Source organism: Dictyostelium discoideum (genome assembly GCF_000004695.1).
Source record: "Dictyostelium discoideum AX4 chromosome 2 chromosome, whole genome shotgun sequence".
NCBI lineage: Eukaryota > Evosea > Eumycetozoa > Dictyosteliales > Dictyosteliaceae > Dictyostelium > Dictyostelium discoideum.
Window position 1 is genome coordinate 8074630 of NC_007088.5, and position 26576 is coordinate 8101205.

The 26576-nt window shown below is 24.3% G+C and overlaps 9 protein-coding genes and 1 non-coding gene across 11 annotated transcripts in view; 6 read left to right on the top strand and 4 right to left on the bottom strand.

Moving 5' to 3' along the window:
* DDB_G0277549 (hypothetical protein) overlaps positions 1-2799 on the top strand; it is a gene marked incomplete at both ends in the record, with an annotated part of 2833 nt that extends 34 nt beyond the window's left edge. The window contains 5 exons of the mRNA XM_637539.1: positions 1-219; positions 287-750; positions 1925-2177; positions 2278-2741; positions 2770-2799. The exon at positions 1-219 is cut by the window's left edge and continues 34 nt beyond it. Coding sequence (XP_642631.1) covers positions 1-219; positions 287-750; positions 1925-2177; positions 2278-2741; positions 2770-2799 — 1430 coding nt within the window. The remainder of the gene's footprint in view (positions 220-286; positions 751-1924; positions 2178-2277; positions 2742-2769) is intronic.
* A 238-nt stretch (positions 2800-3037) lies between these two features.
* DDB_G0277515 (xanthine/uracil permease family protein) lies at positions 3038-4579 on the bottom strand (the record flags this gene model as incomplete). Its single annotated transcript, XM_637540.1, has 1 exon — positions 3038-4579. One exon carries the CDS (start codon positions 4577-4579, stop codon positions 3038-3040), a length of 1542 nt encoding a protein of 513 aa, XP_642632.1.
* A 619-nt stretch (positions 4580-5198) lies between these two features.
* On the bottom strand, positions 5199-8763 carry DDB_G0277431 (hypothetical protein; the record flags this gene model as incomplete). Its single annotated transcript, XM_637542.1, has 4 exons — positions 5199-7195; positions 7302-7795; positions 7872-8171; positions 8261-8763. 4 exons carry the CDS (start codon positions 8761-8763, stop codon positions 5199-5201), a joined length of 3294 nt encoding a protein of 1097 aa, XP_642634.1.
* Positions 8764-9806: 1043 nt separating this feature from the next.
* On the bottom strand, positions 9807-9877 carry tRNA-His-GUG-3. Its single transcript has one exon. It is a non-coding gene; the product is annotated as a tRNA-His (tRNA).
* Positions 9878-10066: 189 nt separating this feature from the next.
* DDB_G0277517 (hypothetical protein) lies at positions 10067-10261 on the top strand (the record flags this gene model as incomplete). Its single annotated transcript, XM_637543.1, has 1 exon — positions 10067-10261. One exon carries the CDS (start codon positions 10067-10069, stop codon positions 10259-10261), a length of 195 nt encoding a protein of 64 aa, XP_642635.1.
* A 731-nt stretch (positions 10262-10992) lies between these two features.
* Positions 10993-12180, top strand: DDB_G0277519 (hypothetical protein; the record flags this gene model as incomplete). The annotated part of the gene is made up of 1 exon (XM_637544.2): positions 10993-12180. The coding sequence occupies one exon, from the start codon at positions 10993-10995 to the stop codon at positions 12178-12180; it is 1188 nt and encodes a 395-aa protein (XP_642636.2).
* A 44-nt stretch (positions 12181-12224) lies between these two features.
* Positions 12225-15173, top strand: DDB_G0277521 (hypothetical protein; the record flags this gene model as incomplete). Its single annotated transcript, XM_637545.2, has 1 exon — positions 12225-15173. One exon carries the CDS (start codon positions 12225-12227, stop codon positions 15171-15173), a length of 2949 nt encoding a protein of 982 aa, XP_642637.2.
* Positions 15174-15348: 175 nt separating this feature from the next.
* DDB_G0277523 (hypothetical protein) lies at positions 15349-15657 on the top strand (the record flags this gene model as incomplete). The annotated part of the gene is made up of 1 exon (XM_637546.2): positions 15349-15657. The coding sequence occupies one exon, from the start codon at positions 15349-15351 to the stop codon at positions 15655-15657; it is 309 nt and encodes a 102-aa protein (XP_642638.2).
* A 638-nt stretch (positions 15658-16295) lies between these two features.
* DDB_G0277525 (hypothetical protein) lies at positions 16296-20066 on the bottom strand (the record flags this gene model as incomplete). The annotated part of the gene is made up of 4 exons (XM_637547.1): positions 16296-18397; positions 18513-19000; positions 19156-19458; positions 19657-20066. The coding sequence occupies 4 exons, from the start codon at positions 20064-20066 to the stop codon at positions 16296-16298; spliced, it is 3303 nt and encodes a 1100-aa protein (XP_642639.1).
* Positions 20067-21941: 1875 nt separating this feature from the next.
* On the top strand, positions 21942-22884 carry capB (hypothetical protein; the record flags this gene model as incomplete). Of its 2 annotated transcripts, XM_001732924.1 has the most annotated exons (3): positions 21942-21975; positions 22078-22790; positions 22870-22884. In XM_001732924.1, the coding sequence occupies 3 exons, from the start codon at positions 21942-21944 to the stop codon at positions 22882-22884; spliced, it is 762 nt and encodes a 253-aa protein (XP_001732976.1). The 2 variants fall into 2 exon arrangements, with proteins under 2 accessions (XP_001732976.1, XP_642640.1); XM_637548.1 differs by having other exon boundaries at positions 21942-22790.
* Positions 22885-26576: the final 3692 nt, after the last annotated feature.

Below are 26576 nucleotides of genomic sequence, written 5' to 3' on the forward strand. Positions count from 1 at the left end.
ATTTTAAATATTGTAAAGATTATAATATAAAAGAATTATTATTAAAAAGATTAAAATTAGATATCAACACAAAAATTCAAACTTTGGATGATATCTCAAAAATTCTTATTGTGTTTTCAAGGAAAATACCCTTTGATAGTTCTGATTTATTATTAAATGGATTTAAACCACCTTTTTCAGTTGAAAATATTATAAAAAGAGTTTTAATTGATAAATTTGGTAATTATTATTATATAATTATTGTTTTTTAATTGTTTTCTAACTTTTTAATTTAAAAAATTTAAAGGTAGTTATTGTATAAATTTAAATATTTTATTTGGATTATTTTTATGTGAAATGGGTATTGATGTTAAATTGATAAAAGGTATTGAAGGATCAACTTTATTCCAAAATCCATGGTTTCAAAAACATCATAGTAATATTATAAATTGGGAGAATAAATTATATTACCTTGATGTTGGATTTGGTTGTATTACACCATTTAAACCACTTGAATTATTAAATGAAGAAACCATTAAAAATTATAATGAAAATGAAAATAAAAATGAAATTACTAATACTGTATATAGAGTTAGAAAATTAAAAAATGATGATGATAATGATGAATATTTATATGAAGAAAAAATAATTGATAAAACAAAACCTCAAAATCAATTATTTAGTCCAGTTTTTCATTTTAATTTATCACCTGCGACATATGAAATAATTGAATACAGTATTGAACAATATTCAAAATTTGATGTTGATAAAGTACTTTTATTTAAATTATTTAAAAAAGGAGGTTACCATTTATTTAAAGATAAACTAATAATTAGTTATTATGATGACAAAAATAACAATCAAATTAAAGAAATTAATGATAATATTACATTTAATAATTATTATAAAACATTATTTTATAAAAAAAATAAAAATATTTTTATAAAAATTTATTAATTTAATTAAAATTACAAATATTTATTTTTACTATTAGAAAAAAAAAATCTAACCAAACTATCTGTTGTGCTCAAAAAAGCGAATTTATATTTCGATATTTTTTGGGATCTAAAATGAAAAAAAAGTATTTTTTTTTTTTGGTCACCTTGGTTGGAAATAATTTCTCTGGCGGTTTTCGTGTTTTATTTTTATTTTTTTTTTTTTTTTCACACTTAATTTTTTTACTTTCATTTTTTATTTATTTTCTGTAATTAATTATACATTTTATTTAAAAAAAGAGATTGAAAAAAGATAGAAAAAAAAAAAAAAAAGAGAAATTAAATGTGATCATTTATTAGTTAAACATAAAAAGATTTTTCAATTATATTATATAATATATTATAATTAATTAAACCTATAAAGATTTTTGATTATATAATATTATATTTTACAATTAAAAAAAAAAAATTAAAATATACTTTCATTAACCAATAAAAATAAAAATAAAAAAAACATACTTTTATTTTTTTATTTTTTTTTTTTTATATTTTTTATTATATTTTTTTTTATATTTTTTTTTTTATTTTTTTTTTATTAACACACACATATAAAAGTAAAGGGAACCTGTGACCAAAAAAGAAAATTACATTATTAAGAGAAAACGACTTGTATTATGAGCATTAAGTATAAGAAAGCTAAAAATTTTATTTTGACCAAAAATTTTTTTTTTAATTCCCAAAAACAATATGGTGTGTTAATTAAATTTTATTTTCCCTATTAGGAGATTTGTTTTTTCTAATATAAAAAATTTTAAAAAAAATAACAAATCAAACTTATGTTTCGGAATTATAAATATAAAAATAAAAAAATAAAAACCAAATTGATTTTTTTTTTTTTTTTTTTTTTAATAACTAATTTCTATTTAGGTTTTTTTTTTTTTTTTTTTTTTTTGGATGATTATTTATTTTAACTTATATATATAGAATAAATAATACTTTTAATTAATTAGATGGATAAAATTAAAAATAATAATGAAAGTAATAATTTTAAATATTGTAAAGATTATAATATAAAAGAATTATTATTAAAAAGATTAAAATTAGATATCAACACAAAAATTCAAACTTTGGATGATATCTCAAAAATTCATATTGTATTTTCAAGGAAAATACCCTTTGATAATTCTGATTTATTAATAAATGGATTTAAACCACCTTTTTCAGTTGAAAATATTATAAAAAGAGTTTTAATTGATAAATTTGGTAATTATTATTATTAAATTACTATTTTTTTAAAAAAGTAAACAATTATTTTCTAAATTTTAATTTAAAAAAAAATAAAAAAATAAAATAAAATTAAAAGGTAGTTATTGTACAAATTTAAATATTTTATTTGGATTATTTTTATGTGAAATGGGTATTGATGTTAGATTGATAAAAGGTATTGAAGGATCAACATTATTAAAAAGTCCATGGTTTCACAACCATTTTAGTAATATTATATATTGGGAGAATAAATTATATTACCTTGATGTTGGATTTGGTTGTATTACACCATTTAAACCACTTGAATTATTAAATGAAGAAACTATTAAAAATTATAATGAAAATGAAAATAAAAATGAAATTAATAAAACTGTATATAGAGTTAGAAAATTAAAAAATGATGATGATGATGATGAATATTTATATGAAGAAAAATTTATTGATAAAATCAAACCTCAAAATCCATTATTTAGTCCAGTTTTTCATTTTAATTTATCACCTGTTACATATGAAATAATTGAATATAGAGTTGAACCATATTCAAAATTTGATGTTGATAAAGTAATTTTAATTAAATTATTTAAAAAAGGAAGTTACCATTTATTTAAAGATAAACTAATAATTGATTATTATGATAATAATAAAAATCAAATTAAAGAAATTAACGATAATATTACATTTAATAATTATTATAAAACATTATTTTATAAAAAAAATAAAAGTATTTTTATAAAAATTTATTAATTTAATTAAAATTACAAATATATATTTTTACTATTATTATTGTTATTGTTATTATTATTATTATTATTTTTTTTTTTTTTTTTTTTTTTTTTTATTATTATTATTTTTTAAAATTAATTTTGAATTATTTCTTCATCATTATCTTTAAATGGTTCATAATTATTATTTTCATTATCTTCATTATTAAATTCATTATAATCTGAAGAATTTATACCTTGATTTTCAATTAATGGTTTTAATAAATTTGAATATTGAGGATTTTCAATAGTTTCTTCACAATCATCAGATTGTTTAAAACTTCTACCAGTGATTTTTGCTAAGATGTTTCTAAAGATTGTACCCCAATTTTCACGAAGTAATTGATATAAAATGATAGAGACAAAAGTGGAAACACCAATTGCATCAATTTTAATTTTACCCCATTCAACATTTACACTAATCATACCAGTACCTAAAACAATTGAAATACCGGCAGTTAAAAGATTTCTTGGTTTTGAAAAATCAACTTGAGAATTAATCCAAAGTTTTGCACCAGTTATAGCAGTGATACCAAATAAAACAATTGATAAACCACCGAAAATACCTGGAGGTATAGTTTGAACGATTGCGCCGAAAATTGGTAAACATCCCAACACAATTGCGATACATGCAGCAAATACGAATGAAAGGGTTGAGAAAATCTTTGTTATACTCATTACACCAATGTTTTCAGCGTAGGTTGTTGTACCAGAACTACCAAAGAATCCGGCTAAAATACATGCCAATGCATCACCTATAAAAGTTCTACCCAATAAATTATCCATACTATATTCAGTCATTGATGAAACCGCTTTTAAGTGACCAATATTCTCTGCAGCTAAAATTACGGCAACAGGTGCAATCATTGAAATGTAAGTTGAATCGAATGATGGTAAATGAGTTTGTGGTAAACCAATCCATTTTGCATCACTTACTACACTAAAATCAATACCTGGTCCAACACCTCCCAATCCACATAATAAATAAACTACATATGATACAACCCCACCAATTAAAATGGGTAATCTTTTCAAAGGGCCAGGTGCATAACATGTAATCATCACTACCAAAAGTATGGTTAATGCAGCCATCCATGCATCAAATCCTGTGGTTGCAGCTTGACCAACTGCTGAATTTGCTAAATGGAGACCAATGGAAACGATAACGGATCCAGTTACAACGGGTGGTGTTAAAAATTCAATCCATGCATGACCTGCAACCATTACAAGCAATCCAATGGCTAAATAAATAAATCCACAAACTACAATACCACCTGCTGCTGGAGAAATGTTTGGATTCGTTGTACCAGGTGAATAAATATATCCAGTGGCTGAATTAACAACTCCAATGAATGCAAAAGATGATCCTAAATATGACGGTACCTTACCTCCAGTGCATACATAGAATATCAATGTACCAACACCAGAGAAAAATAATGCTGAATTTGTACTAAATCCCATCAATAATGGGCATAAAATATTACCTCCAAACATTGCTAAAATATGTTGAAATGATAAAAAAAATGATGGTATAATTGGTATTCTTTCATCTGGCATAATAGGTATATCACTAGTATTTTTTAATTTATATTTTGGAAAATAATCCAAAATCATTATTTTTATATTTTCCCACATCATTTTTTCTTATTTATAATATATAAAATATAAATATATATATAAAATTTATATTATTTATATTTATTATTTTTTTTTTTTTTTTGATGTTGATATCTTTTTAACAGGGTTTTGAAGTGAAAAAAAAAAAAAAAAAAAAAAAAAAAAAAAAAAAAAAAAAAAAAAAAAAAAAAAAACTTATATCTTTTTAACAGGGTCTTGGAGTGAAAAAAAAAAAAAAAATAATAATAATGCCGATGACGAAAAAAGTTTTATAAGTTTATAAAGCTCGGATAAAAAATCTTTTGACGGGCTTGTTTTGAAATTAAAATAATAAAAATAAAAACCTGGTATTCATTTTTTTTTATTTTATTTTTAATATTTTTAAATTGTTTTTTTTTTTTTTTTTTTTTTTTTAAGATATTTGCAAAACACCAAACCTGACAAAAAAAAAAAAAAAATATTTTCATTTTTTTTTTTTAGCAACTGAATAATTTTATTTATTTTTAATGTGGATTTAGTTTTCAGAAATAGAGGATTAAAAAAATAAACAAAATGATATAAAATATAAACAAAATTAAAGTATACATTCTGATCTAAATTTTTTTTTTTTTTTTTTTATAATTATTATTATTATTTTATTTTAATTTGCGCTTGAAGAAAATCTTTGAAGTTTTCTTTTTAATGGGGCTTCAACAAATCTTTTTTTGTAAATTATGAAAACAATAGCAATAATTGCAGCTAGACCTCCAACTGGAACAGCGATCACAACTGGTAAAAACCATGACTCACGATTATTATCATCACATTCATCAATGAATTCAGGACTAATCAATACAGAGAAGTCAGGATCTAATAAACATTTCTTTGTACAATGAGGTAAATTCATACCAACTGTAATTGAATCATTTGATTTTGATACTAACACAGTTTGCATAAATGTTGATATACCATCACTTTCGATTCTGTCTATAAATCTACCATTTAAAACTTTTGCATCTTTTTTAATAGCTATATAATTTAATGAATTATCTTGATTTGGTGTACTATTAATTTCAATTTGATCATCATTACAATCATTTTCATTATTTGTTTGAATTTCATTTACACTTGATTTCATTTGTAATTGTAATGTATTTAAATTACTTGAATATTGATAATTTTCAATTGATACTGTCATTTTAACTGATCCACTTGTTAATTTAAAATTAATGCCTGCAAATGATACATCTCTATCTTTATTAATTTCTTCAATTGTATATGTGATATTACATTTATCATTTTGAATTGATTGAATGAATGTGTAAACTGTTTTACTAATATTTGAAATTATTGACCATTTATTTAATAATAGATACTCATTGATTTGATTACCATTGAAATCTATCTCTATTAATTTTGTAATTAAAATTTGATAATTTGTTTGTTGATTTGTAATATTTGTATTACCAGTATTACCATCTATTGTTGTATTAGATCCTGGTAATCCACCACTATTATCGCCACCACCACTTGGATTTGAATATAAACTACAATCATAACCGCTCCATCTTCCAATACAATTACAATATCCAGTTGTTGTATTACAAATACCATTTGATGTCGATGTACAATGATTTGGACATTGTTTATCATTTGAATAATATTGATAAATATCTTTTGATGTTACGTTGATTGAATTTTGAATTACACTTACTGATTTTAAACCTGTACCTGGTGGTGCTTTACAAATAATTTCACTTTCAGATATATTATAAATTGGTATACATTGTTTATTACCAATGAAAACTTGTGGATCAGTATGATTATTACCAAACCAACCATAAATTGAAGCGCTACCACCATTGGTATCACTTGGTGAAACTGCTGATATTGTATGTAATGGAATTGAACAATCAATACCAATCCATTCGTAAGGAGTGATTGGGCATGAACAAATACCAGTCTGATTATTACATTGACCAATATTATTACAATTATTTAAACATTGTTTAAATGGGATTGAGCAATCATCACCTTGATGGTTTGAATCACATTTACATTGACCAATATCAGATAAACAGTAACCATTACCATTACAATCATTATAATTTTCAGAACAATTTAAAATTACATTTATTCCACTTGGATTTAAAGTGAATTGCGTCGTTAAACCTCCAATTGTAATATATGATAAAATATCCTCCAAAGATGGGTCTACCACACTAGAAATTGTACAGTATATTTGATAAAATGATGTACTTGAAACTATACAATTATAATTACCAATAGTAATGTTTACAATTGATTGATTAAAAGTAAAGAATGAACCATCGAAAATTAAACTACTTGAACCCAATACCCAATCTACCATTTCTAATCTTGGTGGTATATCTTGAGTTGACAATGGGAATATATAATTTGGATTGTTACTATATATCAAGTAAACAATTGGTGGTGGTTTTATGGTTGTGATTGCACTTATTATTTTATTTGGTTTTATTACTTTGATATCAAATCTGTCTCCATTTTCAGTAACTAGAAAGTTTGAGTTAACCCATGAACCACCTATATTTTCACCAAAAATATAATATTCATATTCGACATAATACATTGAATAATTATATATATTTACGAGTCTAAGATTTGGAATAATAATACCTTTTAAAAAATTTGTTATTATTTTTTGATAATTTATTGTTAAAAATTGTATTTTTAATTATGAAAAAAAAAAAAAAAAAAAAAAAAAAAGAATTTTTAAACTTACTTGGTGAAGATGGTTGATTCAAATTTGAAAAAGAATTACCAATGAATCTAGATTCTAAATCTATATTAACTAATCCAAAGAAACATGTAAAACATGATGGAATTAATCCAGTCATTGAGTTATTACTTACAATTAAATCTAATTCACAATATGAATCATCAATTGTTCCAGTTATTTGATTAAAACTAATATCGATGCTTGTTAATTTATTATTAATTGTTCTATTGAAAATTGGTAAAGAACCTGACATTACATTATCGACTAAATTTAATTTTTTAACATTTGTAAATAATGAAAAATCAAATGTTTCAATATATGCATTTTTGAGGGTGAACTCTTCAAATTTTTCATTTGTTGGTAAAATAAAAGGAAGTGAACCACCAAATGTAAAACCTCTACCAGTATCTTTAAAAATTAATTCTTTCATTGATTTACCAACTAATGATAAATCAATTAAAGATGGTGGGCTTAAAAGTAGTGTTCTTTCAAATTCACTTTTTTTTTTTTTTTAGTGTTAGCTATTTTCAATTATCCAATTAATAAATCAATATAAACACAAATAAAACTTACATTCTTGTTAAATTTTCAGCTCTAATTTGTGAAAATTCAATTGATGGGAAATTTATCTCATCATATACCTGAATTGATAAAGTATTTAAACTTTCACACTGAGTAATATTAATCCATGAAGATTGGTCAAAACCTGGAAGAAGAACAAGTTGGAAATATGCATTTATATATTTAAATGAAGGTACATTTAAGGATACAACTTTAATATAAGATGGATTCCATATGAAGGTTCCATCTAGATCATTTTCAAAATAAATTAAATGAGATCCTATTCCAATAATACTTGAAGTTTGTATTGATCTTAATTTAAAAAAAAAAAAAAAAAAAAAAAAAAAATTAGGAATTAGTTAAAAATTATAAATAATATTAAATTTTTAAAATATACATACACTTGATCTGCTTTAGAAAATATTGAAAATTTAATTTGAGTAGGAAAGGTTTGAGTTTTCATTGTTACTGAAAAATATAAAACAGTAGGTGGAAGTGGTAAAAACTGTATATTCTCTTGAATAAGATCAAATCTTGTGGTTTTTTGAGGAAGTGAAGAATATAAAATATCACTATCTAAAACAACTGTACTTAGTGAAAGAGATGTCATGTTTTCATAACATAAAAAATCATCACCCAAAACATATGACATATTTGATTGTCCAAGGTTTAAAGTGGAAATGTAATTTTTATCACAACCAATATATAACATTGGTTGAAAAAAAAAATCAGCTTTACAAAAATCATATTTTGATGTTGTGACATTTGGTGTGAGTTTTGAAATTGTACCCAAATTGGTTAATAAAGTTTTTATACAATCATATTCTTTTTGGCTTAACTGTTGTTGTGAATTTACACAAATTATTAAAAAAAAAAACAACAATAGTGAATTTAAAGAAAACATATTGTTTTGTGTGATGAGGTTGTGATGGTTCTTTATATTTATTTTTATTTTTTTTTTTTTTTTTTTTTTTGTGCAAAAACCACCATTTCAAAAAAATCTAAAAAAAATCTGGAAAAAAAAGAAAATTCAAAAAATTTACTTTTTCCCAAAGATATTTTTTTTTTTTGAAAAAAAAATAATCAAAACCATCGTAAAAATTATTTTATTTTATTTTTTTTAAAATTTTTTTTTTTTCAAATCAAACAACCATCCTAAAACTTATTTTTTTTTTTATAATTAACAATATGACCGAATGTGCGAATTTTCATTTTTTAGATTTTTTTTTTTTTTTTTAGATTTTTTTTTTTTTTTTTTTTTTTTTTTTTGAAATATATTTCAAATAAGAATAAAGATATTTTGTTTAAATAAAAGTGATAAAAATAGAATACAAAAAGGAATAAAAAAAAAAAAAAAAAATTATAGTCCATTTTTTTAATACACATTTTTTTTTTTTTTTTTATATTTATTTTTAGATCTATTAAATTTATTTATTTTTAGATCTATTAAATTTATTTAATTTCATTTATTTTATTTTTTTATTTATTATTTTTAAATAGAGACTCTGAAAGGTTTGATGATCTTAATTTATAATAATAGAATTTTATTTTCATTATTTTGTTGACCAAAATAAGAAATATATCCGTTATTTATTATTATTATTATTATTATTATTATTATTATTATTATTATTATTATTATTATTATTATTATTTTTATTATTTTTATTATTATTATTATTATTAGTATTATTATGTTTAGTAATCACCAATAATATTATTATAAAACTTAAAAAAATAAAGTTGGTTTTAATTCATAATATTCGTTGTTTTTTTTTTTTTTTTTTTTTTTTTACATTAATGAGTAGATCTACGAATATTTTGTTTTGCGCTTGGGATGCAGTAATGAATCTTAGCTATTTGAATTTTAATTTCTTTTTTTTTAAAGTTATTACATTTCTAAATGGGATTCGATCCCTTGACCCAAAGTTTTATTTTTAAAAAAAGTGCCGCGACCTGGAATCGAACCAGGGTCAACAGAGCCACAATCTGATGTACTACCACTATACTATCACGGCGAATTTTGATATTTTTTCAAAAAACTGCTCACACCGATTTTATATTTTTCAAAAAAAAAAAAAAAAAAAAAAAAAAAAAAAAAAAAAAAAAAAAAAAAAAAAAAAAAACCTCCGAAAACATTCTTTCAGGGAATTTCCAGAATTTTAAATTTTTAAAGTCGAATAAAGATTTTAAAGAAAAAAAAAGAAATGAATAAATTGGCAAATACAATAATGACAGAATCAACAGAAACATTGGCAGATAAAATCAAGAAATCAAATGAACTCAGAACAAAGTTCAAATATTTAAAAAATACGTACAGAACACTTGATAAAATAAGCGAAGCAATATACCACACTCAAATTGAACTAAAACAATCACAGCAAAGAAAAATGCACCTTTAAAGCAAATTTAAAGAAAAGTTGATTTAAATTGGATTTAAATTGAATTTAAAGCCGCGTTTAAAAAATTCATTTTTAAGGTAATTTTTAAGGTAATTTTTAAGATATTTAAAAATGCCTTTAAAATTTGCTTTAAAATAAATTTTTAAGCAATTTTAAAGGTGATTTTAAAGGTGATTTTAAAGGTGATTTTTAAGGTAATTTTTAAGATAATTTTTAAGATATTTAAAAATACCTTTAAAATTTATTTTAAATTAATTTTAAATAGGATTTAAAGTAGATTTAAAGTATATTTAAAGTGAATTTAAATTTCCTTTAAACATAAATTTAAGGTTTTTAATAAAAAAGATCTAATTTTAGAACAAAAAAATGGGGATAAAATATTCTATCATTTTTAAATTTTTCATCAAAGCAATCAAATGGTTTAATGGTTGATGAGACTACCCTTTGATAGAGGGTCGGGGGATCGAATCCCTTTTGGTAATTTTTGAAAAATTAAAAAAAAAATTTTTAAAAAATTTATCCGTTAAATAACGGCTTCGAACTCAGGACCTCGCTTTTAAAGCCATTAAAAAGGTAATTTTAAAGGTAATTTTAACGGCGTTCTAAAGACCCCCTAAAAATTACCTTTAAAATTACCTTTAAAATTTTTTTAATTCAGGACTTTAAAGCAAATTTAAATTTAATTTAAAGCGAATTTAAAGGTGGTTTTTTCTTCGCTGTGATATAAATTCATGATCAATATCCCAGATGAGATATCCAACAACTTGAAAGCAGAATTGGAAATCCATTTACAAGGAGATGATAAGATAATAACAAGTAAGAATAAATTCAAAATCCTCACGGACTGCAGAACTCAAGTAATCAAGTACTCTAACGTTTTCAACGGAGTACTAAAAGGAGTTCACAGAGCAATAATAAAACCAAAAAAGATCTTCAAAACATTCAACTGGGAAAAATCAATGGACATAGTAGAAAAAACATTGCATGAAGAAGGACTGGAAATAATCAAATTAGATAATTTAGGTGAAAACCTGATAATACACTCATTCAACTCAATTATCAGTCCAGAGCACAAAGACCAGCTAATACATTGTAAACACATAACAATACTATTCCTCACTACAACAGAAGAAACAAAAAATCAAAGAAAAACAAATAGGGAAATCGAAGACGAAATCTCAGAAAACTCAAAAATCACGGAACTACCAAATTCCGAGACAAAGGAAAACACAAGAATAAACATAAAATCAAAAGAAGAATTCAATCATAAAAACACTAGCGAATCAAAAAATAACAACAAAAACAAAATAGAAAACAAAAAAGAAAATAATAAAGAAATCAATAATGAAAACATCAAAGACAAGAGCAAAAACGAAAAAGTAAAGGAAAAAGAAATTGAAAATAAAAAACCCACAACAATTAGAGCAACAACAACAACCACAACGACAGAAACGACAAATACAATAAACAATATTGAAAAGAGAAAAGTACTTCGTATCCCACCAATAACAGTAACATATAGTGTTGACAGCAAAGAGAAAAGGAGAATGGAGTTAACTGAAGATGAAGAAGCATTAGAAGTGGTAAGAAAGATGTTCGAAAATGAAGAAGAGAACAGAATTTTTGAAGAAAAAATAAATAACCAAAAAAAGAAGGAAACCCCAAGGTTAGCCTCAATCAAAAAAAGACAAACAATGTCACCTATCCAAAATTCAGAATCTCCAGCAACGCCAGAGATAGTAAAAAGAAAAAGATTCAACTCATCTCCAAACCCAACAACTAATCACCAAGAAATTTTAACACCTTACAAAACTCCAATTAAAATAACAAAGGAAGAATCAGATTTAATGGAAGCAGCACTAAGAGACAAATTGCCCAAAGTACTCCAAGACGTACTTCCATCTGTCTCATTTGTTTAAAAAAAAAAAAAAAAAAAAAAAAAAAAAAAAAAAAAAAAAAAAAAATGATAAAAATAATGACCTGGAATTGCCAAGGTTGCTCAACAATCAAAAGCATGAATCAGACAAAAAATACAATTAACCTAATAAAACCTGATATATCAATACTAACAGAAACAAATCTAAAAAAGGATCAAAATCTAGCGCAAATCAAAAACCATTACTCAACAGGAGGAAAAGGAAAAGAAGCAAGAGGAAAAGGAGTAATGGCAATAAATCACCTAGAACAAATAGAAATTAAAAACTTGGAAGAAAAAGAAGGCAGAATCTTAAAATTTACTGCAATTCTAAACAATACGGAAATCAACATAATTGGCATCTATGCACCAGCCTCATATGACAGAAGAAAAGGATGGTTTTCAAACAATATTTCCCTTGGAGATCTAGAACAGGCAGACATAGTTACTGGTGACTTTAACATCAACAAATATGCAAAAATCAAGTTCAAAGATGGATCATCCGATAAGAGAAAATTCACAGAAAATGAAACAATAGAATTCCTAATGATGGAAGTAGGACTCACCGAAATACTACCAAATTCAACAACTAAAACAACCTTCAAAGATAAACTAATCGATAGAACATTCTTATCAACAAAGATGCACCAACTCAATCACTCGTACAAGATAATAGATAAAATAAACAAATCAGACCATAACATAGTAGTGATGGATTTCAAAATACCAAATTTCACAAAAATATACAAATCACCCCTATGGAAAATGAACTCAATAATAATTAAAGAAGATAAAACAATAAAAAAGATAGAAAAAATAATCGACCACTACCAGGAAACCAAAAGAAAAAACCTTAACATAACGGAATACTGGATTAAGTTCAAAAAAAAAATAAAAAAACAATGCATTACAACAGAAAAGAAAAGAATACTAGAGAGAAAAAAAACGCTATCAAATCTAGCAAATGAACACACAAAAACAAAAAACAAATATGAAAAAGAAACAATATCGAACGAAATAACAATACTTCAAGAAGAAGAAAGAATAGACAGAATGATCAAAAGCTCAATCAACTACATCAACAATAAAGAAATAGCATCAAATCTCCTTACATCTATTCTTAAAAAAAGAGACTCGAGCTCCCAGATTCACAGAATAAAGAACCCATCCAATGGAGAAATCGAAACAGAACAAAAAGAAATAACAGATTGCTTCAGAAAATATTACGAGACACTCTTCAAAGAGAAAGAATGCGACCAAGAAACACATACAGAACTTCTAAGCACCTGGAACCCACCAATAGATAAAAAAAAATTAACAGAGATGGAAGACAGAATCGAAGAATATGAGGTTAAGCTAGCAATAGAAAAGATAGCAGAAGGTAAATCACCAGGAGAAGATGGAATAACATCTTCATTCTATAAAATCCACCAACACAAACTAATTCCAATCCTCACAGAACTATTCAACTTCTTTTTAAACAATGAAATTCCAACAGAATTCAAGAACGGTATCCTTACATCAATATACAAAGGTAAAGGGGATGTCTTGGAAATCTCAAACAGAAGACCAATAACGTTACTCAACGTAGACTACAAAATCTACTCAAAAATAATCAACAATAGAATACTAAAAATCCTGCCAAACATAATCTCAAAGTACCAGAACGGTTTTATACCAGGAAGGCTACTCCACAACAACATTATAGCTTTGGATTTAGCAATGGAAAAGAGTGATAGAAACACGATAATCACCTTTTATGACTTCGAAAAAGCCTTCGATTCAATATCTCATAAAGCGTTAATAAGGACTCTAAACCATCTAAAGTTCCCTCGGAAAATAACAAACACAATACTAAGCATGTTAACGAACACCAACATAAGGGTCATGGTAAATGGACAACTCTCTGAATCCTTCAGAGCAGGAAGAGGTACAAAACAGGGCGACCCAATTTCACCAACTCTCTTCGCTATAGTATGTGAATGCTTATCAACATCAATAAGAAAAGACAATACCATAATAGGCATAAAACTCAATCAGAACAATTCGATGAAGATTGGACAATATGCAGACGACACAGTCACACTAGCCAGTAACATAGATGACGCAGATAAAATGGATATGAAAGTTATAAAATTTTGCCAAGCCACAGCAGCAAAAATAAACGATAATAAATGTGTGTGCATCACTAAAAACCCAAAGATAAAGACCAAATATAAGACAATTGGGGCGAAAGAAGAAGAAAGATATCTTGGCTTTTTCTTCAACCGCAAAGGTGTAATAAGCAAAGTAGATGATACGGTGAACAAACTGGAAAACCTCACAAAATGCTATTCGAGCGTGTCATCAACGCTAAAAGGTAGAATCACAATCCTCAAATCATACCTGCTGTCCCAACTAACATTCCAACTATACATCAACGAAATAAATGACATAAAGAAACTGGAGAACGTTAATGCCAACATGTTATTCAAAGGGGACAGGTGGGCTATCTCAAAAGAAAGGAGCAGAAGAGACTATGAAATTGGAGGCCTGGAACTCTGGAATATGGCAACCAGATCCAATGCCCAGAAAGCATGGATATACGAACAATACCTCAGAGAAAAAGACGACCAGAACTGCCCTCCACATATGGAAGTCTGGAAGTCGGAAAAAGAAAACTCACTATCAAGGATTCACATCAAATGCTGGAAAGCCTGGAAGTTGTTGCACCACCCAAGAGAGCGAATAACTCTCAAACTAAACCAAGTCAAACCCAAATATGAAAACAAACAAAAATTAAAAGTAATCTATAGAAACATGATGGATATCAAATACAAGGGATGGAACAAACACCAGCCAACAACAGGTCAAAAACTGATTCAAAAGAACATTAATCACCCAATTCTACCATTTAGAGAAGCCAGATCAATCACAACTATCAAAGGAAGAGACTTAGCATGGAGGTATCTACTCAAGGCACTTCCAAAACACCATGGGGAGAATTGCCACTTGTAAAGAAGAAGAGTCGTCTATGCACATCTTCTTCGAATGCAAATCAATAAAACAGGATATCGACTCAATCTATCAAAAGGTCTGTAAAGACTCTAACAACACTTACCACGGTCCATGGAGCGAAAAAGTTCTCGGAAAACTACTCACACCATTCTCATCAAATCTGATAGGAGCCATTATGGAATCGATATGGTACAGAAGAAATCAAATAAAATTCAACGATAACACTACAATAATAACAGAGAACCAAATAATTCATAAAATCAAAAAAGCGAGAGATGCCGAATGGGATAGAACAAGAAAGATAGTAGAAAAGCAACTACGTCAAGAACTAAAATGCACTGATAACCGAGAGTCAATCAATCGGACCGCATCAATAAAAAGAAGACTCGAAAAATTCAGCCACAACTGGAACTCGAAACTCATGACCATAAACATCCCGGAACACTTCATACCATACTGCTCATATAACACCAACTACTCATAAAAAAAAAAAAAAAAAAAAAAAAAAAAAAAACTATAACAATAATAATAATAACAATAATATAATAATAATATAATAATAATAAAAAAAAAAATAAGAATAAAAAAAAAAAAAAAAAAAAAAAAAAAAAACTACAAATAAACTCTCCTAGAACACACTCAAATTGAGTGATGTTATTAAAAAAAAAAAAAAAATTTTATATTTTACCTTTATGGATAGTAGAAAAGCAACTACGACAAGAACTAAAATGCACTGATAACCGAGAGTCAATCAATCGGACCGCATCAATAAAAAGAAGACTCGAAAAATTCAGTCACAACTGGAACTAGAAACTCATGACCATAAACATCCCGGAACACTTCAGACCATACTGCTCATATAACACCAACTACTCATAAAAAAAAAAAAAAAAAAAAAAAAAAAAAAAAAAAATTATAACAATAATAATAATAATAATATAATAATAATAATAATATAATAATAATAATAATAAAAAAATAAGAATAAAATAAAAAAAAAAAAATATATAAAAAAAAAAAAAACTACAAATAAACTCTCCTAGAACACACTCAAATTGAGTGATGTTATTAAAAAAAACAATGACAGCAAAAAAAAAAAAAGTTTGTTTACAATTATTTTTATTATTTTCTGTTTAATAATTTAATCTGTCTTTTGAAACGGGCCTCAACAAATCTTTTTTTATAAATTACGTATAATAGTGCTATAATCAAAGCACATGCAACCACTGGTACGGTAATGGCAACTGGTAAAACCCAAAATTTTTGATCATTTCCACGGCACCCGTCAACGAATTCAGGACTAACCAATACAGAGAAGTCAGGATCTAATAAACATTTCTTTGTACAATGAGGTAAATTCATACCAACTGTAATTGAATCATTTGATTTTGATATTAATACAGTTTTCATAAATGTTGATATTCCATCACTTTCGATTCTGTCTATAAATCTACCATTTAAAACTTTTGCATCTTTTTTAATTGTTATATAATTTAATGAATTATCTTGATTTGGTGTATTATTGATTTCAATTTGATCATCGTTACAATCATTTTCATTATTTGTTTGAATTTCATTTACACTTGATTTCATTTGTAATTGTAAAGTATTTAAATTACTTGAATATTGATAGTTTTCAATTGATACTGTCATTTTAACTGATCCACTTGTTAATTTAAAATTAATACCTGCAAATGATACATCTCTATCTTTATTAACTTCTTCAATTGTATATGTGATATTACATTTATCATTTTGAATTGATTGAATGAATGTGTAAACTGTTTTACTAATATTTGAAATTATTGACCATTTATTTAATAATAGATACTCATTGATTTGATTACCATTGAAATCTATCTCTATTAATTTTGTAATTAAAATTTGATAATTTGTTTGTTGATTTGTAATATTTGTATTACCAGTATTACCATCTATTGTTGTATTAGATCCTGGTAATCCACCATTATTACCACCACTACTGCCACCACCACTTGGATTTGAATATAAACTACAATCATAACCGCTCCATCTTCCAATACAATTACAATATCCAGTTGTTGTATTACAAATACCATTTGATGCCGATGTACAATGATTTGGACATTGTTTATCATTTGAATAATATTGATAAATATCTTTTGATGTTACATTGATTGAATTTTGAATTACGCTAACTGATTTTAAACCTGTACCTGGTGGTGCTTTACAATTAATTTCACTTTCAGATATATTATAAATTGGTATACATTGTATATTACCAATGAAAACTTGTGGATTAGTATGATTATTACCAAACCAACCATAAATTGAAGCATTACCACCATTGATGTCACTTGGTGAAACTGCTGATATTGTATGTAATGGAATTGAGCAATCATTACCAGTCCATCCAAAAGGAGTGATTTGACATGAGCAAATACCAGTTTGATTATTACATTGACCAACACTATTACAATCATTTAAACATTCTTTTAATGGTAATCCACATGCATCACCTTGATGATTTGAATCACATTGACATTTACCAGTTAGAGTTGTACAAATACCATTACCATTACAGTCAAGTGGATTACAATCGATATATGGCAAAGAACAATCATCACCTTGATGTGTTGAATCACATTGACATTTACCAATATCAGATAAACAATAACCATTACCATTACAATCATTATAAGCAGAACAGTTTAAAATTTTATTTATTAAACCTGGATTTAAAGTGAATTGAGTTGTTAAATTACCAATTGTAATATATGATAAAATGTTTTTAAAGGAATCTATACTATTGAAGACTGTACATGATATTTGATTAAATGATGTACTTGTTACAAAGCAATTATCGCTACCAATTGTAATATTTACAATTGATTTATTATATGTAAAGAATGAACCATCGAAAACCAAATTCAAAGCACTTGATTGCCAATCAACCTTTTCTAAAAGAGGATTAATATTTCTGGTTGATAATTTAAAAAAATAGTTTGGATCCACTGGGCTATATTTCATGGAAATAACATCTGGAAGTTTTGAATAAGACACAACCCTTATTAATTTATTAACAATTAAAAATTGACTAGCATAATAACTACCAAAATCATCAACAACCAAGTTTGTTGGAATCCAAATACCACCTAAATTTTCACCAAATATAAAGAATTCATACTCTAAATAAGTTGTAAAATTCTTTACATTACCTGGCATAAAGTTTGGAATAATTATTGCTAAAAAATAATAATAATAATAATAATAATAATAATAATAATAATAATAATAATAATAATTTGTTAAAATTTATGCACAAACTATTATTAATAATATTAAAAAACAAATACTTACATGTAGATGATGGATAGTTATTTGTAAAATTGTTACCAGAGAATTTATAACTAAAACTTGGTAATCCTAAGAAACATGTAAAACATGATGGTATAGTACCATTCATTAAATTATTTCTTACATATAAATCAACAGAACAGAATGAATCATCAATGGTACCTGTTATTTTATTATCCATAATATTAATATATTTCAATTTTCCAAATAATGTTATATTGAAAACTAATGGAAATGAACCAGAGATAACATTATTTTCTAATGTTAAAATTTCAACATTATTAAATAATGAGAAATCAAGTGTTTCAATATATCCACCTGAAAATGAAAATGATTTGAAATTCTTGTTTTTTGGTAAAATAAATGGGAATAAACCGCCGCCATATTGAAAATTTCTACCACATTTTGTAAAACTCATTGATTCAATTGAATTACCAATTGATGAAAAATCAATTATACTTGGCACACTAGAAATATAAGAATCAATCCAACTATTTCATAAATATATATTTTTAAAATGTTAGACTTTTAATAATAATAATAATAATAATAATAATAATAATAATAATAATAATAATAATAATAATAATAATAATAATAATAATAATAATAATAAATAATTATTAGAAAAATAATAAAACCTTACATCAACTTTAAATTATCAGATCTAATTTGAGAAAATTCAAATGATGGAAATTGAATAAAATCATTTGAATGAATTGTTAAAGAGGTTATATTTTCGATTGTCGATATATTACTCCATGAGGATTGTAAAAAATTGGGAAGTAATACCATATCAAATCGACCCTTAATAAATCTAAGCAATGGTATATTCCTTGTTATAATACTATTATCTGATTCCCATATTTTAGAACCATCCAAATCATTTTCAAAAAAAATTGAATGTGATATAAATGATAAACTAATCCATGGTGGAATATTTAATGAACTATTATATTGTTAGTAGTAGTAGTAGTAGTAGTAGTAGTAGTAGTAGTAGTAGTAGTAGTAGTAGTAGTAGTAGTAGTAGTAGTAGTAGTAGTAGTAGTAGTAGTTGTTGTTGTAGTAGTAGTAGTAGAAGTAGTTAGTAATTGTGAAATAAAACGAAATTTATTATATAATAATAATAATAATAATTATACATTACAATTGTATTAAGTTTTTTAAATATGAAAATTTAATTGTTGTTTCAATTGTTTGGCTAACAATGGATGCGTGAAAGTAATTTAATGATGGTTGTAATTGAGAGAATAGTAAATTACTACCATACAAATTTAAAAATTCTAAATTTTGCGGTAATGCCGAATAAAGAGTGCTATTGTAAATTGTTGAATTTAGTGAAAGATCATTTAAATTTTCAAAACATAAAAAATCATCACTAATCACATATGAATTTGATTGTCCAAGATTTAAACTATTAATTTGATTTTCATAACAACCTACAGATACAATTGGTTGACTAGTATTTTGAGTATTACAAAAATCATATTCAAGTGTTGAACTATTTTTAAAATTAACTTTTGAAATTGTACCTAAATTTATTAATAAATTTTCCATACATTCATTTTCTTTTGGACTTAATATTTGTTGTTGTGAATTTACAAAAACTATTAAAATAAATAATAAAAATAAAATTAGATAAAAGTTGAACATATTATAAAAATAATGATAATAATTATTTTTTTTTTTTGATGACTTTTTATATTGTTGGGAAAATCTTTAAAATTTGATATTTTTTTTTTTTTATTAAGATATTTTGGGGGATTACATATAATTTGAAAAAAAAAAAAAAAATATTAAAAAAAATAATATTAAAAAAAAAAAAAAAATATCTAAAGAACCTTTGATTTGAAATTAGATTTCGATTGGTGGTTTATTTCTTTATTTTTTTTGTTTTTTTTTTTTGAAGAATTTAAATGATATTTTTCATTTATTTTGAATTACTATAAAAAATATATTACCAGTTCAATTTTGTTTTTTTTTTTTTTTTTTTTTTTTGTTTTTAGAAAACTCAAAGACTTTTTTTTAAAGAATGATGATATAATTGAAGAAGCTCCTACAATCACCACCACCTGAGAGAAATAAGGTCTAATGAAACATTTCTTTTGCATTTTAACAGATCCTCAGATAACTTATTAATTTGAAATCAATACCAGGAAATATTGTAAGTTTAGATAATATCATTACTTTTTGTTATTTTTATCAATTGATAAAAATTCTTCCATTGAAAATAAAAATAAAATAAAATGTAAAAAAAAAGTGAAAATAATAAAAATAAAAACAAACACAAAAGCACGAAAAACGGAGGGTTTTGTGGATTTATTTTTATTTTTATTTTTATTTTAATTTTTATTTTTTTATTTTTATTTTATTTTGTTTTTTTTTTTTGTTTAATTATTTTTTTTTTTTGGATGTTTTTACAAAATTTTCTTTGTCTTTTTTTTTTTTTTTTTTTACAAACAATCATTTTTTACTAAAACTTTAAAAAGCCATGACCTATAAGTCTTAAAAAGAATTTTTGTTTTTCTGAAAGTTTGAAAATTATCGTTTGCAGTAACATGATGTTTTTTTTTAATTTAATTTAATTTAATTTTTTTTTTTTTTTTTTTTTTTTTTTTGGATTTAAATTTTTTTTTTTTTTTTTTTTTTTTTTTTTTTTTTTTAATTAATTTTTGAAAAAAAAACAAACAAACAACTTTATTTATTTATTTATAATGTAAGTATCTTTTTTTAAAATCCGTCAATAAAAATAAATCTGAATTGAAAAAATAAAACAAATTAAAGAAAACAGAAATAAGATTCAAAAAAAAAAAAAAAAAAAAAAAAAAAAAAATATGAATTAAAATTATTTGAAAATTTTGCTTACACATAATGGTGTTGGGTGCCAGATAGGGCACTTTTTAAAATAATTTAATTTTAAAAAAAAAAATAAAATAAAAAAATAAAAAAAATATATTATATTCGACTTCAAAAAATTTCATTTAAAATTTTTTTTTTTTTTTTTTTTTTTTTTTTTTTAAAAACATTATATTTCATAACCCTCATAAATAATATTTATTAATACAAATCTTCTTTTTTTATTTTAATTAATTATTTAATAACTTGTAAAATATTATATATATTTTTTTATTTTAAATTTATTTATTTTTTAATTTTTTATTAATTTTAATAACCCACTCCACAAAAACCCGTTTAATAATTTCACAAAAAAAAAAAAAAAAAAAAAAAAAATATTTTATTGTGTTTGCATATAAACAATTTATATATATATATAAAAAAAAAAAAAAAAAAAAAAAAACAATAATATTTAAGATATTTATAAAAAAAAAAAGAAAAAAAAAAACCTTCCGAATTTTATATAAAGAAAAAAAAAACAATAATATTTAGATATTTATAAAAAAAAAAAAAAAAAAAACAAATAAATTAAAGAAAATGTATAATCCACCACCACCATCCGGTTCACAAGGTAACAATAATTATTATAGACAACCATCATCCACACCCGGTGTTTCTAACCCAAATCCACAAGCTAATCAATTTTTACCACCTCCACCTTCTAATACACAAGCTCCAAGACCAGGATTTCCACCAAGTGCTCCACCACCAAGTGCCCCAGCAGGACAATACAGTATGCCACCACCACCACAACAACAGCAACAAGCAGGACAATATGGTATGCCACCACCACCATCAGGTTCAGGTATAGGTACAGGTGTTTCATTAGTAAAAGATCAACAAATTTCATTAAGTAAAGAGGATCCATATCTTAGAAAATTAACAGTAGGTTTAGGTTGGGATGTAAATACAACACCAAGTGCACCATTTGATTTGGATGCAGTAGTTTTTATGTTGGGTGCAAATGGTATGGTTCGTCAACCAGCAGATTTTATTTTTTATAATAACAAACAATCTAGGGATGGTTCAATCTTTCATCATGGTGATAATTTAACAGGTGCAGGTGATGGAGACGATGAAGTCGTATCTGTAAACTTACAAGCAGTTTCACCTGACGTTACTCGTTTGGTTTTCGCCGTCACCATTCATCAACCTGAATTAAGAAGACAAAATTTCGGTATGGTTCCAAGAGCTTTCATTCGTATTGCAAACCAAGAAACAACTAGAAATATATGTAGATACGATCTAACCAATGAAGGTGGTACAAATACTGCTATGATTGTTGGTGAAGTTTATCGTGATCCTCAAAATCCTCAAAATTGGTCATTTATTGCTGTTGGTAAATCTTTCCCTGGTGGTTTACAATTCCTTTGTCAAATCTTTGGTGTAAGTTATATTTATTAATTAATTTTTTTTTTTTTTTTTAATTTTATTAACAATTATTTTTTTTTTATTTATTATATAGGTAAATGCGTCATAAATTTTTTAATTTTAATTTTTTCTTAGGCATTTTTGGCAAATTAGTTGGTTGGAATTTTCACTCATAATTTTGTATACAGATATTTTTTTTTATTCCACATAACACAATAAACAATCACTTTTTTTGTTCTAAAATTACACTTTTATTTTTTATTTTTTTATTTTTGTTTAACCCAATTTTTAACCTACTCGTTAACGTGGGAAGATTTTTTTTTTCCCAAGTTTCCAATTGTTTTTAAAATTTTATTTTTTTATTTTTTATTTTTTTATTGATGCCCTTTCAACTCTAAACGATTTTTTTTAAAAATTCAAACAAATTTTAAATTGCCGAATCGTTTTTTCAAGATCTGATTAGGCAAGTTTTTTCCACCAAAAGAATAAAAAAAATTTTTAAAAAGTTGGGCTAAAGATATTTTAAAATATTTTTTTTTTTTTTTTTTGCAGTTTTAATTTTTTATTATAATTTTATTTTATTATATATATTTTTCAAAGAGTATACCACTAAATTAAAATGTTAAAATTTATTCAAAAAATTTCAAAATCAAGGTGTAATTTTTTATATATATTTTTAATTTTAATTTTAATTAATTTTTCAAATCCAAAAGTAAATTCTCAAACATTAAATAAAAATGAATATGATTGTTTAAAGAGTTTGTTAACCAATTTGGGATCAATCAATAAAGTTAAAATTAATGCAACATCTTTAGAATATTTATTTTGTGGTACAATGGAATTTTCATCACCAAATGTTCAAATATTTTGTAATGAAGGTTCAATTTCAAAACTAAATGTAGGACAAGCTAATTTCACATATACAGTAACTGATGATTTTTCATGTTTTAAAAATATGACTGAATTATCAGTGGATGATATTGTTTATGATAAAGATAAATTTTATAATTAATATCCTCCAAATGCAAAAGAATTTTCATTTGATGGCACTGATTTAGTTTATGGAACTATTTCACCAATTATTAAAAAATATAACTCAATGTCAATACAAAAAATACCAACAATAATTAAATTTTCTTGGTATTTAAATACAACTAAAATGTAGGTATAAAATAAATTATTATTATAATTAAAATTATTTTTTTTTTAATCATTTTTATTTTCCTATTTAAAAAAAAAAAAAAAGTCATATAGAACTCTTTAGTACCTTTTAAAGGATATTTTTTAGTTTCATTTGATAATGATCTTGATGGTTCAAAAATTTGGGATTGTTCTATTTTAATTCATTCTCTAAATGTTCCATCATTAAATTTTATTACAGGCGATATTTCTTTAAATCTAATGTTAGATTACGATCAATCATCATGGGGAAATATTACAACTTTTGGAGGAATGAGATATATGTCTCTAAGAGCTTCAGATTTATCATCTTTTCCATTAGAGTTTTCAAATTTAAGATCTGAAGTTTTAAAATCTATGTATGTATTATAAAAAAAAAAAAAAAAAAAAAAAAAAAAAAAAAAAAACTGACAAAAAAAAAAAAAAAAAAAGATATATTGAAATACCATTTTTAGCAGTATCTTCAAAGATTGATTTATCATTAATAGGAAAATCATTAGAATCATTATCTTTTTTTCATCCAAATAATTTTACATTTGGCGGCTTATTTCCAATAATTTTACCATCCAATGAAGCATTTAAAAAATTGGAATTTGTTAATGGAAATATTGAAACATTTGATTTTTCATTATTTACAAATGTTGAAACATTATCATTAGAAAGTAATTTAATGTCAAATGATTTTCCTTCAAGTTTCAATAGAACAATTCATAGAAAATTAAAACACCTTGATATAAGTAATAATAAAATGACAGGTACAATTGATGATTCATTTTGTCAATTAGAAATCATTGTTACAAATAATTCAATGACAGGTTTAATTCCAACTTGTTTTACATGTTTCTTTGGATTACCAGAAATAAATTTAGAAAGATATTTTATTGGAAATAATTTTATAAATTTAAATACACCTTCTTCACCATGTAAGTGTTTTATTTTTTATTTTTTATTTTTTATTTTTTATTTTTTATTTTTTTTTTTTAATTTGTTTTTTTTTACTAATTCCATTTATGATATATATATATATTTGTATTTAAGCAATTATCATTCCAAATATAGTTTTTAATAATACTTCAATTATTGAGGGTATTCCAATAGTTTTTTATGAATATTTAATATTTGGTGAAAATTTAGGTGGTAGTTGGGTTCCATTTACAGCTGTCTCTGATTCTGTAGGAACACCAATGATTTTTTCAATGATTGAGTCAAATAGTTTATTTAAAGTATTTTGCTATGGAGAGCCCAAGTTTCCTTTAAACTTATCATACAGTAAGTCTAACCCAAACTATACATTTACTTTATCATTGGGAATACCACCAATATTAAATTTAGTAGATTGGCAATCAAGTACAACTGATTTAGTAATAGATGGTTCATTCTTTACATATAATGGTTCTATAATTAATATTACAATTGGTAATGAAAATTGTTTCGTTACAAATACAAATTTTTATCAAATTAAATGTAAACTTTCAAATGTTATAGATCAATCATTAGAGGATATTATATCATATATTACAATTGGTAATTTTAAAACTCAATTCACTTTAAATCCAGGTGTAATAAATACAATTTTAAATTGTACTGAAAATTATAATGATTGTAATGGTAATGGTAATTGTTTATCTGATATTGGTAAATGTAAATGTGATTCAACTCATCAAGGTGATGATTGCTCAATCCCATATATAGAATGTTTAAATGATTGTAATAATGTTGGTCAATGTAATAATCAAACTGGTATTTGTTCATGCCCAATCACTCCTTACGAATGGATTGGTATTGATTGTTCAATTCCATTACATACAATATCAGCAGTTTCACCAAGTGATACCAATGGTGGTAGTGCTTCGATTTATGGTTGGTTTAGTAATAATCATACTGATCCACAAGTTTTCATTGGTAATAAACAATGTATACCAATTTTTAGTATATCTGAAAGTGAAATTATTTGTAAAGCACCACCAGGTACAGGTTTAAAATCAGTAAGTGTAATTCAAAATTCAATCAATGTAACATCAAAAGATATTTATCAATATTATTCAAATGATAAACAATGTCCAAATCATTGTACATCGACATCAAATGGTATTTGTAATACAACAACTGGATATTGTAATTGTATCGGGAGATGGAGCGGTTATGATTGTAGTTTATATTCAAATCCAAGTGGTGGCGATAATAATAGTGGAATACCAGGATCAAATACAACAATAGATGGTAATACTGGTAATACAAACATTACAAATCAACAAACAAATTATCAAATTTTAATTACAAAATTAATAGAGATAGATTTCAATGGTAATCAAATCAATGAATATCTTTTATTAAATAAATGGTCAATAATTTCAAATATTAGTAAAACAGTTTACACATTCATTCAATCAATTCAAAATGATATATGTAATATTACATATACAATTGAAGAAGTTAATAAAGATAGAGATGTATCATTTGCAGGTATTAATTTTAAATTAACAAGTGGATCAGTTAAAATGACAGTATCAATTGAAAATTATCAATATTCAAGTAATTTAAATACATTACAATTACAAATGAAATCAAGTGTAAATGAAATTCAAACAAATAATGAAATGAATGATTGTAACGATGATCAAA